Genomic DNA, 14,288 nt, shown 5'->3' with positions numbered 1-14,288 from the left:
TTTAGCATCATTCCTTCCAAAGAAATCCCAGGGCTGATCTCCTTCAGAATGGACTGGTTGGATCTCCTTGCAGTCTAAGGGACTCTCAGGAGTCTTCTCCAACACCAACAGTTCAAAAGCATCAATTCTTCGGTGCTCAGCCTTCTTCACAGTCCAACTCTCATATCCATACATGACCACTGGAAAAACCATAGCCTTGACTAGACAGACCTTTGTTGGTACAAGCATATTATTTCTATATTGTGTCCTTACTTGTGTTGTTTTTTATAATATCCTAAGAAGGCTTATCTTTTTCTTTAAGGTAACAATGTTCTTGCACTATCTGTGGGTGGGGCCACTGCAGGCAATTGCAGTGACTGCTCTGCTCTGGATGGAAACAGGAATATCGTGTCTTGCTGGGATGGCGGTTCTCATTTTCCTTCTGCTGTTGCAAAGCTGCTTTGGGATGTGGTTTTCATCACTCTGGTAAGTGAAACACTGGTTTTAAAAATAGGTAACATATATTTTGTGACAACTACAATCTGTTGGATGCTTTTGTTTAAAAAATAAAATGCTTTCTCTGATCTCTTCTTTGTGTTTGTAGACCCTTCAGGCTTAGTTTAGCCAGTGGTGGCTCCAGCTTTAAGCTGAAGGATAATCTTGAAGCAGGAAAAGTTAAGGGATTTTCCAGACCCTCTCAGCACTGTACCTGAATATGTAGAGTATCCTTGAGCATAATGTACCGATATTGAAGTTATTTAAACATTATTATAGTAATAATCCTACAGGCTCAATCTCAGCTGCATGCATTTTTGTTATGCTTGGGTTAGAGTGATTTTCCCAGTATGTATATTCATGTCTTATTTTTAATTCAACATTTCCATTAATTTATAAGTGTCCAAGGACAAAGTCAGTTTTGATTAATTTTTTTAATCAATCTATTTATTTTAATTGGAGGCTAATTACTTTACAATATTGTGGTGATTTTTGCCATACATTGACATGAATCAGCCACGTGTATATATGTGCCCCCCCCACCCTAAACACCCCTCCCACGTCCCTCCCCATCCCATCCCTCTGGGTTGTCCCAATGCACCAGCTTTGAGTGCCCTGTTTCATGTACCAAACTTGAACTGGTCATCTATTTCACATATGGCAATATGCATGTTTCAATGCTGTTCTCTCAAATTATCCCACCCTGAGAAGGAAATGGCAACCCACTCCAGTGTTCTTGCCTGGAGAATCCCAGGGATGGGGGAGCCTTGTGGGCTGCTGTCTATGGGGTTGCACAGAGTCAGACACGACTGAAGTGACTTAGCAGCAGCAGCACCTTCTCCCACAGAGTCAAAAAGTCTGTTCTTTACATCTGTGACTGTTTTGCTGTCTCACATATGGGGTCATTGTTACCATCTTTCTAAATTCCATAAATATGCATTAATAAACTGTATTGATGTTTTTATTTCTGACTTACTTCACTCTGTATAATAGGCTTCAGTTTCATCCACCTCATTAGAATTGATTCAAATGTGTTCTTTTTAATAGCTGAGTGATATTCCATTGTGTATATGTACCACAGCTTTCTTATCCATTCATCTGCCGGTGAATATCTAGGTGGCTTCCATGTCCTAGCTATTGTAAACAGTGCTGCGATAAACATTGGGGTACACATGTCTCTTTCAGTTCTGGCTTCCTCAGTGTATATGCCCAGCAGTGGGATTGGTGGGTCATATGTTAGTTCTATGTCCAGTTTTTTAAGGAATCTCCACACTGTTCTCCAGAGTGGTTGTACTAATTTGCATTCCCACCAGTAGTGTAAGGGGGTTCCCCTTTCTCCACACACTCTCCAGCATTTATTGTTTGTAGAATTTTTGATAGCAGCCATTCTGACCATCATGAGATGGTACCTTGTTGTGGTTTTGATTTGCATTTCTCTGATAATGAGTGATGTTGAGAATCTTTTCATGTGTTAGCCCTCTGTATGTCTTCTTTGGAAAAATGTCTGTTTAGTTCTTTGGCCCATTTTTGGATTGGGTCATTTATTTTTCCAGTATTGAGCTGCATGAGCAGGTTGTATATTTTTAAGATTAATTCTTCAGTTGCTTCGTTTGCTACTATTTCTCCCATTCTGAAGGCTGTCTTTTCACCTTGTTTATAGTTTCCTTCATTGTGCAAGAGCTTTTAACTAAGTTCCATTTATTTTTGCTTTTATTTCCATTACTCTGGGAGGTGGGTCATAGAGGATCTTTCTGTGATTTATGTCAGAGTGTTTTGCCTATGTTTTCCTCTAGGAGTTTTATAATTTCTGGTCTTACACTTAGATCTTTCATCCATTTTGAGTTTATTTTTGTGTATAGTGTTAGAAAGTGTTCTAATTTCATTCTTTTACAGGCAGTTGACCAGTTTTCCCAGCAAAACTTGTTAAGGAGATTGTCTTTTCTCCATTGTATATTTTTGCCTCCTTTGTCAAAGATAAGGTATCCATAGGTGTGTGGATTTATCTCTGGGCTTTCTGTTTTGTTCCATCGATCTATATTTCTGTCTTTGTGCCAGTACCATACTGTCTTGATGACTGTAGCTTTGTAGTATAGCCTGTATTCAGGCAAGTTGAGTCCTCCAGTTCCATTCTTCTTTCTCAAGATTGCTTTGGCTAGTCGAGGTTTGTTATATTTCCATACAAATTGTGAAATTATTTGTTCTAGTTCTCTGAAAAATACTGATGGTAGCTCGATAGGGATTGCATTGAATCTATAGATTGCTTTGGTAGTATATTCATTTTCACTATATTGATTCTTCTGTTCCATGAACACAGTATAGTTCTCCATCTATTTGTGTCATCTTTGATTTCTTTCATCAGTGTTTTATAGTTTTCTATATACAGGTCTTTTGTTTCTTTATGTAGATTTATTCCTAAGTATTTTATTCTTTTCATCACAGTGGTGAATGCAATTGTTTCCTTAATTTCTCTTTCTGTTTTCTCATTGTTAATGTATAGGAATGCAAGGGATTTCTATGTATTAATTTTATATCCTGCAACTTTACTATACTCATTGATTAACTCTTGTAATTTTCTGGTGGTGTCTTTAGGATTTTCTATGTAGAGGATCATGCCATCTGTAAACAGAGAGATTTTTCCTTCTTTTCCAATCTGGGTTCCTTGTATTTCTTTTTCTTTTCTGATTGCTGTGGCCAAAACTTCCAAAACTATGTAGAATGATAGTGGTGAGAGTGGGCACCCTTGTCTTGTTCCTGACTTTAGGGGAAATGCTGTCAGTTTTTCACCACTGAGGATAATGTTTGCTGTGGGTTTATTGTATATGGCTTTTATTATGTACAGGTATGTTCCTTCTATGCCTGCTTTCTGAAGGGTTTTTATCATAAATGGATGTTGAACTTTGTCAAAGGCTTTCTCTGCATCTATTGAGATAATCATATGGTTTTTATCTTTCAATTTGTTCATGTGGTGTATCACATTGATTGATCTGCAAATATTAATGAATCCTTGCATCCCTGGGATAAAGCCCACTTGGTCATGATGTATGATCTTTTTAATATGTTGTTGGATTTTCTTTGCTAGAATTTTGAGAATTTTTACATCTATGTTCATCAGTGATATTGGCCTGTAGTTTTTTTTTTTTTTTTGTGGCATCTTTGTCTGGTTTTGTTATTAGGGTGATGGTGGCCTCATAGAATGAGTTTGGGAGTTTCCCTTCCTCTGCAATTTCCTGGAAGAGTTTGAGTAGGATAGGTGTTAGCTCTTTAAATTTTTGATAGAATTCACCTGTGAAGCCATCAGGTCCTGGGCTTTTGTTTGTTGAAAGATTTTTGATTACAGTTCTGATTTTCATGTCTGTGATTGGCCTGTTAAGATTTTCTATTTCTTCCTTGTTCAGTTTTGGAAGGTTGTACTTTCCTAAGAATTCATCCATTTCTTCCAAGTTGGCCATTTTATTCGCATATAGTTGCTGATACTAGTCTCTTATGATCTTTGTATTTCTGTGTTGTCTGTTGTGATTTCTCCATTTTCATTTCTAATTTTGTTGATTTGATTCTTCTCCATTTCTTCGTTGATGAGTCTGGCTAATGATTTGCCTATTTTATTTACCTTCTCAAGGAACCAGCTTTTAGTTCTGTTGATTTTTGCTATAGTCTCCTTTGTTTCTTTTTCATTAATTTCTGCTCTAATTTTTATGATTTCTTTCCTTCAACTAACCCTGGGGTTCTTCATTTTTTTTTTTTCCTAGTTGATTTAGGTGTAAAGATAGGTTATTTATCTGATTTTTCTTTTGTTTCTTGAGGTAAGCGTGTATTGCTATGAACCTTTGTCTTAGCACTGATTTTACTGAATCCCATAGGTTTTGGGTTGTTGCGTTTTCATTTTCATTTGTTTCTATGCATATTTTGATTTCCTTTTTGATTTCTTCTGTGATGTGCTGGTTATTCAGAAGCGTGTTGTTTAGCTTCTATATGTTTGTATTTTTAACAGTTTTTTTCCCCTCTGCTGCTGCTGCTAAGTCGCTTCAGTCATGTCTGACTCTGTGTGATCCCATAAATGGCAGCCCACCAGGCTCCCCCGTCCCTGGGATTCTCCAGGCAAGAAACTGGAGTGGGTTGCCATTTCCTTCTCCAATGCATGAAAGTGAAAAGTGAAAGTGAAGTCGCTCAGTCGTGTCTGACTCTTAGCGACCCCATGGACTGCAGCCTACCAGGCTCCTCCGTCTATGGGATTTTCCAGGTAAGAGTACTGGAGTGGGGTGCCATTGCCTTCTCCGTTTCCCCTCTAGTTGACATCTAATCTTACCACATTGTGATGCAAAAAGATGCTTGAAATGATTTCAATTTTTTTTTTTTTTTAAATTTACCAAGGCTAGGTTTATGGCCCAGGATGTGATCTATCCTGGTGAATGTTCCATGTGCGCTTGAGAAAAAGGTGAAATTCATTGTTTTGGGTGAAACGTCATATAGATATCAGTTAGGTCTAACTGGTCCATTGTATCATTTAAAGTTTGTGTTTCCTTGCTAATTTTCTGTTTGGTTGATCTATCCATAGGTGTGAGTGGGGTACTAAATTTTCCCACTATTATTGTGTTACTGTTAATTTCCCCCTTTGAAACCTGTTAGCATTTGCCTTATGTATTGAGGTGCTCCAATGTTGGGTGTATGAAAGTGATAGTGAAAGTCACTCAGACGTGTCCAACTCTTTGCAACCCCATAGACTTTATAGTCCATGGAATTCTCCAGGCCAGAATACTGGAGTTGGTAACCTTTCCCTTCTCCAGGGGATCTTCTCATCCCAGGGATTGAATCCAGGTCTTCTGCATTGCAGGCAGATTCTTTACCAGCTGATCCACGAGGGAAGCCCAAGAATACTGGAGTGGGTCTCCTATCCCTTCTCCAGTGGATCTTCCTGACCCAGGAATCAAACTGGGGTCTCCCATATTGCAGTCGGATTCTTTGCCAGCTGAACCACAAGGGAAGGCCAAGAATACTGAATACTGGAGTGGGTAGCCTATCCCTTCTTTAGAGGATCTTCCTGACTCAGGAATCAAATCAGGGTCTCCTCCATTGCAGGCAGATTCTTTACAAACTGAGCAATGAGGGAACACCTTGTTGGGTGCATATATATTTATAATTGTTATATCTTCTTCTTGGATTGGTCCTTTGACCACTATGTAATGTTTTTCTTTGTTTCTTTTCACAGCCTTTCTTTCAAAGTCTATTTTATCTAATATGAGTATCACTACTTCTGCTTTCTTTTGGTCTCCATTTGCATGAAATACCTTTTCCAGCCCTTCACTTTCAGTCTGTATGTGTCCCTTGGTTTGAGGTGGGTCTCTTGTAGACAGCATATAAGGGGTTTGTTTTTGTATATTCTTTCAGCCAGTCTTTGTCTTTTGATTGGGATATTCAACCCATTTACATTTAAGGTAATATTAATAATTATGATCCTGTTGCCACTTATTTTGTTGTTTTGTGTTTGAGTTTATAAACCTTTTCTGTGTTTCCTGTCTAGAGAAGATCCTTTAGCATTTGTTGAAGATCTGGTTTGGTGGTGCTGAGTTCTCTCAGATTTTGCTTGTCTGTAAAGCTTTTGATTTTTCCTTCATATTTGAATAAGATGCTTGCTGGGTATAGTAATCTGGGTTTTAGGTTTTTTCTCTTTCATCACTTTAAGTATGTCCTGCCATTCCTTTCTGGCCTGAAGAGTTTCTATTGAAAGGTCAGATGTTATCCTCATGGGGATCTCCTTGTGGGTTATTTGTTACTTTTCCCTTGCTGCTTTTAATATTTTCTCTTTGTGTTTGATCTTTGTTAGTTTGATTAATATGTGTCTTGGGGTGTTTCATCTTGGGTTTATCCTGTTCGGCACTCTCTGGGTTTCTTGGACTTTGGTGGCTATTTCCTTCCCCACTTTAGGGAAGTTTTCAACTATTATCTCCTCAAATTTTCTCATGCCCTTTCTTTTCATCTTCTGCTTCTGGGATTCTTATGATTTGAATGTTGGGACATTTTACATTGTCCCAGAGGTCTCTCAGGTTTTCCTCGGTTCTTTTAATTCTTTTTTATTTTTTCCTCTCTTCTTCATTTATTTTCACCATTCTATCTTCCATCTCACTTATCCTATCTTCTGCCTCAATTATTCTACTGTTGGTTCGCTGCAGAGGGCTTTTGACCTCAGCTATTGCATTATTCATTGTTGATTGACTCTTCTTTATCTCTTCTAGGTCCTTGTTAAACATTTATTGCATCTTCTCAATCCTTGTCTCTAGTCTATCTGTAACTCCATTTTGTTTTCAAGATTTTGGATCATCTTTACTATGATTATTCTGAATTCTTTTTCAGGTAGATTCCCTATCTCCTTCTCTTTTGTTTGATTTTGTGGGCACTTATCATGTTGCTTTACCTGCTGAATATGTCTCTGCCTTTTCATTTTGTTTAAATTGCTGTGTTTGGGCCACCCTTTCTGTTTGCTGGCAGTTCATGGTTCCTCTGTATTGTGGAGCCTTCTCCCTGTGGGTGGGGTTGGATTAGTGGTTTGTCAAGGTTTCCTGGTTAGGGGAGCTTGTGTCTGTGTTCTGGTGGGTGGAAATGGATCGCTTCTCTCTAAAGTGCTATGAAGTGTTTGGTAATGAGTTTTGGGATGTCTATGGGTTTGGCATGGCTTTGGGCAGCCTGTCTTTTAATGCTCAGGGCTGTGTTCCTGCTTTATTGAAGAATTAGCATGGTATATCTTGCTCTGGAACTTGTTAACTCTTGGGTGGAGCTGGTTTCAGTGTAGGAATGTATCCTTTTGGGTAAGCTCTTGTCTATTAATATTCCATGGAATCAGGAGTTCCCTGATATTCTCAAGTTTTGGAGTTAAACCTTCTCCCTCTGGCTTTCAGTCTTATTCTTATAGTAGCCTCAAGACTTCTCCATCCATATAACACAGATGATAAAACATCTAGGTTAGTGGTGAAGCAGTTCTCCACAGTGAGGGACACCCAGAGAGGTTCACAGACTTACATGGAGAAGATGGAGAAGGGAGATAGAAGTGACCAGGAGAAAAAGAGGGGGAGTCAAAACGGGAGAGATCCATCCAGCCAGTAATCAATTCCTTAAGTGTTCTCACCGCCCAGAACACCAAGAGACATTCACAGAGTCAAGTAGAGAAGAGAAAGGGGAGGGAGGAGATATAGGTGACCTGGGGGAGAAAAGGGAGAGTCAAAAATGGTGACAGCAATAAAATCAGCCAGCAATTTCACACACCTAAGTGAAAATGGGTACTGAAGATTATATTCCTAAAGGTACAAAATTGAAAACAAATACCAAAAAGCAAAGATTAAAAATCTAGAGTAGAGGTTAGACTCTCAGAAATACAATATTAAAATTATAAAACAAAATCAATTATAAAATTATGAAAAATATATATGTAAATTTGCTTTAAAAATGGGGTCTTTTTTGCGAGATAATAGTTTACAAAAATGAAAATCAAAGGAGTAATAAGGGACTTAAAAAATTAATGTGATAATAGTAAAAATATATCTGGGAATTTCTCTGGAGCTGTTGTGGGCAATGTGGTGTCAGTTCAGTTTCAGATAGTTCCTTGTTCCAGCTTGTACTTCTTCTCAAGGTCTATCGGCCCCCTCCAATGCTTAGTCAATGTTAACTACAGGGTTTTAACCTGTTGAACCTGTCACTTCCAGAGTGGTTCCCTCTTCTTTGTTTATTTTGGCTTCCTCTGTTTGCAAGTCTCTTCAATGTCTAATTTCCACCCTGACACAAAGGGGTGAAGGTGGTCGCTTATTTAGGCTCTCTTGTTCAGTTCTGTCGTGGGGAGGGGGAGACATTGCAAACAAATATTGCTGGCGTGTGGGGAGTGTTCACAGTGTAAGGACCACACTGGGTTTGCCAAAGCTCAAGGTGGCATGTGTTTCCTGGGTCTACACTGCTCAGGCTCCAGGGTCCTCTGCAGGGGTACTGTCCAAAGTGGGTCTGCCTTTTCGTGCACTTCCCAGGTCTAAGCTGCTCAGGTTCCTGGGTACTCCACAAGGGCACAGACTCATTTGGGCGTGCATTTTGTGCCTTTCCCAGGTCCAAGCAGCACCAGGTACTTGGTGAGCACACTGTCCCAGGTGGGCCATGCATCTTAATCACCTCCCTGGTTCATGCTGCTTGGTATCCCATGTGAGCTGGGAGAGCACGATCTCAGGTGTGCTGTGTGAGAGGTGTGTCTCCTCTGGGAAGCTGATCTCAGGCTATGACACTCCTGGCAGATGTCAACCGTCCAGGATCCCAGGAAGACGTGGTTAGCAATTGGGAACCTGCTCACAGTTTGGTGGAGGATGCTGGTCCCTGGGGCCGAGATTGCAGCACTCCCTTACTGTGTGGCTCTTGGTGTCACACACCTGCCTGTCTGCCTCTGGAGAGCTGCGGGGAAGGGGCCTGTATGCAGCCGGCTAGCTCTTCTTTGGTGTTAGCTCAATCCTTTGTTCCGTGAGTGGGCCAGGCTGTGCGTTAGAGCCTTTCATGGGCAAGTTCTCTCTCTTTCTCTCTCTCTCTTTTTTTATCTCTGGCAATCCCATAGTTTGGGTTGCTATCTCATGTTAGCTCCCTCAGATTGTCCTCAGGGCATTCAGGCCCGGTCCTTACCCTAAGTACTGATTATGCAGCCTGTGCCTCCCTGTCCAGTCCCCACTTGGTAGCAGATGCGAGTGTCTGGGCTTCTTTGCTCACAGTTGCGGTTAGGTGCATATTCTGTGTTTTTTTTTTTTTTTTTTTTCTCCTGTTTATGTTGCCCTCTGAGATTCTAAAACTCCCCACAGACCTGCCTGTGAGAGGGTTTCCTACTGGGTGGAAACTTCTCTTCCTTCACAACTCCCTCCCCAGGACAGGTGTCTGTCCCTAACTCTTTGTCTCTCTTTGTGTCTTTTATATTTTGTTGTACCTCTTTTTGAAGAGATTAGGCTGCCTTTCTGGGTGCATAGTGTCTTCCACTAGCATTTAGAAGTTGTTTTGTGGAAGTTGCTCAGCATGCAAATGATCTTTTGATGAATTTGTGGGGCAAAAGTGGTCTCCACATCCTATTCCTCTGCCGTCTTGGGGCCACCCACAGTCTTGATTAATTATGTCTTTATTAGGACTTCCCTGGTGGCTCAGACATCTAAAGTGTCTGCCTACAATGTGGGAAAGATCCTCTGGATAATGAAATGGCAACCCACTACAGTACTCTTGCCTGGAAAATCCCATGGACAGAGGAGTGTGGTAGGCTACAGTCCATGGGGTTGCAAAGAGTTAGACACGACTGAGCAACTTCACTTTCATAAAGTCCCACAGTCTCAGCAGCATATGTGGTAGAAAGGTAACTGGTGATGAAGGACATAATGGTGATGAGTTAGAGCTGAGGCAGGTTCCAGAGGGTTGGAAGTGGATTATTGTTCAGAATGTCAGGTGGTGAAGGTGTGTTGTTTGAGTTGTTTTGTGTCTGTGTGTACCATTACATGTGGTATTTTTCTTTACTTGAAATTTCTTTTCCTCTCTTTGCTGTCAAGAGATGTTCCTTATCCTTTGAGGCCCTATTCCAGTGCTACAAGGTCTTTGAAGTTTTACTTGTTCTCCTTTCCTGATGTTATTAACAGCCTCATCTTTTCTGTTCCCCAGAATTTTACTCCTATTTTATTACAGCACAGACACTGTCTTCCTGTTAGATTCCTTTCTGCCTTTCCTGTTCAACCACCATCTTCTTGGGCAGATCATTTGTATCTGACTCACTTCAGGTCTTCCTTGGCTGATACTGCAAGTTCTCTGAATTAGTCTTTGCATTAGGCTGAGTTGTTGACTTCCTAGAAGTCTTTTTCTCCATTTGTACTTTGAGTAGGACCTGCCTGTGATGTTGGCACAGAGGAGCTGTAGGGAATCATTTGATCTCTGGTCCCTCCCTGTGCCCACTGCTGCTGATGCTACAGAAAGTTAGTATGTGATCACTAAGGCTTATCTCTCACGTCTGTCCCCTTAGGAGTAAGACTGCAGCTCTCACAGACGACAGGATCAGGACCTTGAATGAATTTATAAGTGGCATCAGAACAGTAAAAATGTATGCTTGGGAAAAGTCACTTATAGACCTTATTACCAGCTTGAGAAGGTAAGTTTTTGTATATGTCACACCATATTTTTGTACTCCCCTCCACAATTTTTACTGAATTTACTTATTATTTTTGGAGGATAATTACTTTACAGTGTTGTGATGGTGTCTGCTATACATCAAGGTGAATCAGTCATAATTATATATACATGTATATCCCCACCTTCTTGAACCTCTGCCTTCTACTCCCCCCATTCCACCTCTCTAGGTTGTCACAAAACACTAGGCTAGCCTCCCTGTGTTGTATAGCAGCTTCCTGCTAGTTATCTGTTTTACACATGACAGCATATACATGTCAATGCTACTTTCTCAATTTGTCCTACCTTCTCCCTCCTGCTTTGTGTCTCTGAGATTGTTCTCTGCATCTGTGTCTCCATTTATTCTCTGTGAATAGGTTCATCAGTTCTATTTTTCTAGATTCGATATATATGCATTAATATTTGCCTTTCTCTTTCTGACTTGCCTCACTCTGTATAACAGGTTCTAGGTTCACCTACGTTACTACAGTTGACTTTTCTGAATGAATTTTGAAGTCTTACCAAGTTTTTCACATTACGATGAACTTAAATTCTATGCATTCCACCCCCAACATGTGGCAGAAAGTTTAAGTAGAATAGGGGAGACATCATTTTAACATGCTCTTCCACTTACTGTCTTCTTAAAGGAAAAATTTATATGTGCTTCTTACTTATATAGAAATGAATTTCCAATTATTTCTTAGTACCAGAAACCCCCCAAAGGCAGTAATTTCAAGATGTTAGTATTTTTTTCCTGTCTTTTATACTTATTTTTACCTAACAATACTCCTTAGCTTTTTCACTGTCTATAAAGTCTTGTCATGTATGGAAATCAATTACAAAAGAACTCCACAAGGTAAGTTTTGTTTTCTTACCCAATATAGAAACATAAACAGAGACATGATGGTTGATGGTTAAATGTTTCAGGTAGTAGAGTATGTAATTGCTGGAAATCAGTCTTTAGCTGAAAAGTCCAAAGCCTTTTCTTCTGATGATGATAGCAAGTGGATTTTCTGTCTCTCTGTCCTATATTGGTGGAGTGTGTATGTGAGGAATTTCCCCTCTCTGCCCCAGCTGATGTCCTCTGCTTTTTACAATTTCAGGATCCCGGGCAGAAGCTGTTTTTCTCTCTTCTTTGAAGCAGGTGGCTTTTGCCTATTGTCAATGCAGGGTACAGGATGGGCTTGTTGTCATTATTTAGTCTCTAAATTGTGTCCGTCTCTTTATGATCCCATATAGTATAGCCTGCCAGGCTCCTCTGTCCATGGGATTTTCCAGGCAAGAATACTGAAGTGGGTTGCCATTTCCTTCTCCATAGAAGATACTGGTATTTGAGATGATGACATTAAAACTAAAACTATAGTTTGATGTAGCACAAATGGTGAGATTTTAGAGATTGGATGTAACTGTATCAAGCAAAACTTTATGAATCATTATTATTCATTCCAAACAGAGTCATGAAAACACTATCTTGTTTTCTTTGCTTTTTCTTTGTAGAATACTTTTCCATCTTTCATTTAAATATCTGATGAGTGATTTACTTCAGCACAGGGCACTTAGAATTCCCTGGCAGCTCCCTGTCACTTCTTACTTTGCACCTTTGCAGGGACCCTCCCTCTGCTGGGAATACACTCTCATCTTCCTTATTCTCTGGCCTCTGCCAACCCTGACTCCAGCTTATCTTCTCAAGATCCACATTCATGCAACTTGCTCTCACTCCACTGCTCTGTGTTACACAACTCTGCTCTGAGCTCCTGTGGGGGCTGTGCGGCTGCCTCTTTCTAATATCTGGTGTGTCACAGTTTTGGGGTGTCTTATTCTCTTCCCCCACAAGTTCATGAGCTCCTGGAGGGGACAGACTGTGTCTTTCTGTCATCAGTGAGGAGCCCTGCCCAGGACTTGTGGTTATGAATACTTGTTGAATGAATGTTCAAACCCAGTCTCATTGATCCAAAATGTTTAAGAAAGTGTGATACTAAGTCTTCCTTTAGTTGGAAGAGTGAAGTGGTGATGTAGTGTATGGTCCTGGTTTGGGGGCAGACCCCAGGGTGTGCACTGTATAGTGTTTCCATAATGTGAGGGATAGTTTACCTGTGTCCACTCCCTTGAAAGGGGCCACTCACACAGGGCACTCAAATTCATGCCTTGAATGTCAATGATTGTTTTAAAATCTATTTTCTGTCCTCTTTTCCAGGAAGGAAATTTCCAAGATTCTGAATAGTTCCTACCTTAGAGGCATGAATTGTACATCATTTTTTGCTGTAACCAAAATAATGATTTTCGTCACCTTCATCATCAATGTGGCTCTTAACAAGGTGATTACAGCCAGCCAAGTGTTTGTGGTGGTGACGCTGTATGAGGCTCTGCGGTTTACCAGCACCCTCTACTTCCCCATGGCCATCGAGAAGGTGTCAGAGGCCATCATCAGCATCCGAAGAATCAAGGTTTGGGAACAAATAACTTTTTTAAGTTGTAGGTGTATTTTATATAAAATGCCTTCTTTTATTTGGTGTGACTGTGTGCCAGTTAGATGAGGTTTAGCTCTCTCAGTGCCAAAGCTAGTAGTCATTCCAAACTCTCTTATGTACTCCCCTCTCTTCTTTGATAGAGTATATCATAAATATCATAAGTTCCCTGCTCATTTATTGGCAGCAGTAGCAGCAGTAATGGACTCTCTCCATACAAGCGATGACTTCAGGGTGATTAATATGTCTAAAGACAAGAGAAGCAAACAGGTTGCCTCTCCTGTGCTAACTCAAATGACTAGATATTGAGTGTGCACAGTCCTGGAGTGAACAGGATTCTTCTCTGGGCTGGGAGGGAAAAAGATTGCTGAGAGATCCTTTCTCCTTGGGCAGGAAGATTTACTTAGTTCTCTGTTGGAAAAGGTTTCTTTCTTCCATAGGTGGTTTGCTTGTTAATTTCTGAGCTTGCCTTTTGGATCTGCCTTTTCCTCTCTGCCTCTTTTCACTTCCTGCTTAATCATGTCTCTAGCTGGACCCTTCCCTTTAAATTTGAGATTCCCACCATACCCGCTATGGTTTTTTCCTGACTGTCCCTAAATTGCCCTGGGCAAATAATTTACATCAGCAAAACAAGGGCCTGGCACATGGTAGGTGCTCAGTTATTCATGTGTTTATGAATAAATCTAAAATTAAAATAAACTGGTTCTGTGAGTCAGCCTGGGCATGAGCTTGAGTGTTTAGGCTTCATGAAAAATCTGATTTGTTTCTACCTTGCCACAGTGATGGGCTGCTAATAATAGATCTCTAGTGAAGTTAGATAGTTCTCCAATGTGATTATATTTTATTTTTAGGTCTTGTCATAAAAGCCATTTTTTGTGTGTGTGATGAAGTTTCTATGCTATAAAAAACCATTTCCCATAAAACACATCAGTCATATGGGGTCAGTTCTGGTCCCCTGAGTTTGTCATTCTTTCTGATGGGGGCTTCTAGCAACACGTATAAGGCTTGGTCCATGCAACTTGTTAAAAAATTCCTTTTTAATGGCTTTCACATCTTGAAATAAGTCATTTATGAATATTCTTGGACTGTAGTGACATTTTTAGTGACACATTAACCCATCCAGATGGAAGCTTCATATGTGTGTTGTGCTATTGTGGTTTTGTTATTACTGCTGCCGCAGCTGCTGTCTTTGATCGTGGCTACCAGTGA

At 40.3% G+C, this 14,288-nt stretch overlaps 1 protein-coding gene across 1 annotated transcript; it reads left to right on the top strand.

The window, feature by feature from the left end:
- Positions 1 to 307: 307 nt before the first annotated feature.
- On the top strand, positions 308 to 14,288 carry LOC139186161 (ATP-binding cassette sub-family C member 4-like). Its single transcript, XM_070799966.1, has 4 exons — positions 308 to 465; positions 10,472 to 10,597; positions 12,809 to 13,086; positions 14,260 to 14,288. The coding sequence occupies exons 1-4, from the start codon at positions 308 to 310 to the stop codon at positions 14,286 to 14,288; spliced, it is 591 nt and encodes a 196-aa protein (XP_070656067.1).

This window comes from Bos indicus, chromosome 12 (genome assembly GCF_029378745.1).
Source record: "Bos indicus isolate NIAB-ARS_2022 breed Sahiwal x Tharparkar chromosome 12, NIAB-ARS_B.indTharparkar_mat_pri_1.0, whole genome shotgun sequence".
In the NCBI taxonomy this organism is placed as follows: domain Eukaryota; kingdom Metazoa; phylum Chordata; class Mammalia; order Artiodactyla; family Bovidae; genus Bos; species Bos indicus.
The sequence above is the reverse complement of the archived record's forward strand: the minus strand, read 5'-3'. Positions and strand labels throughout refer to the sequence as shown.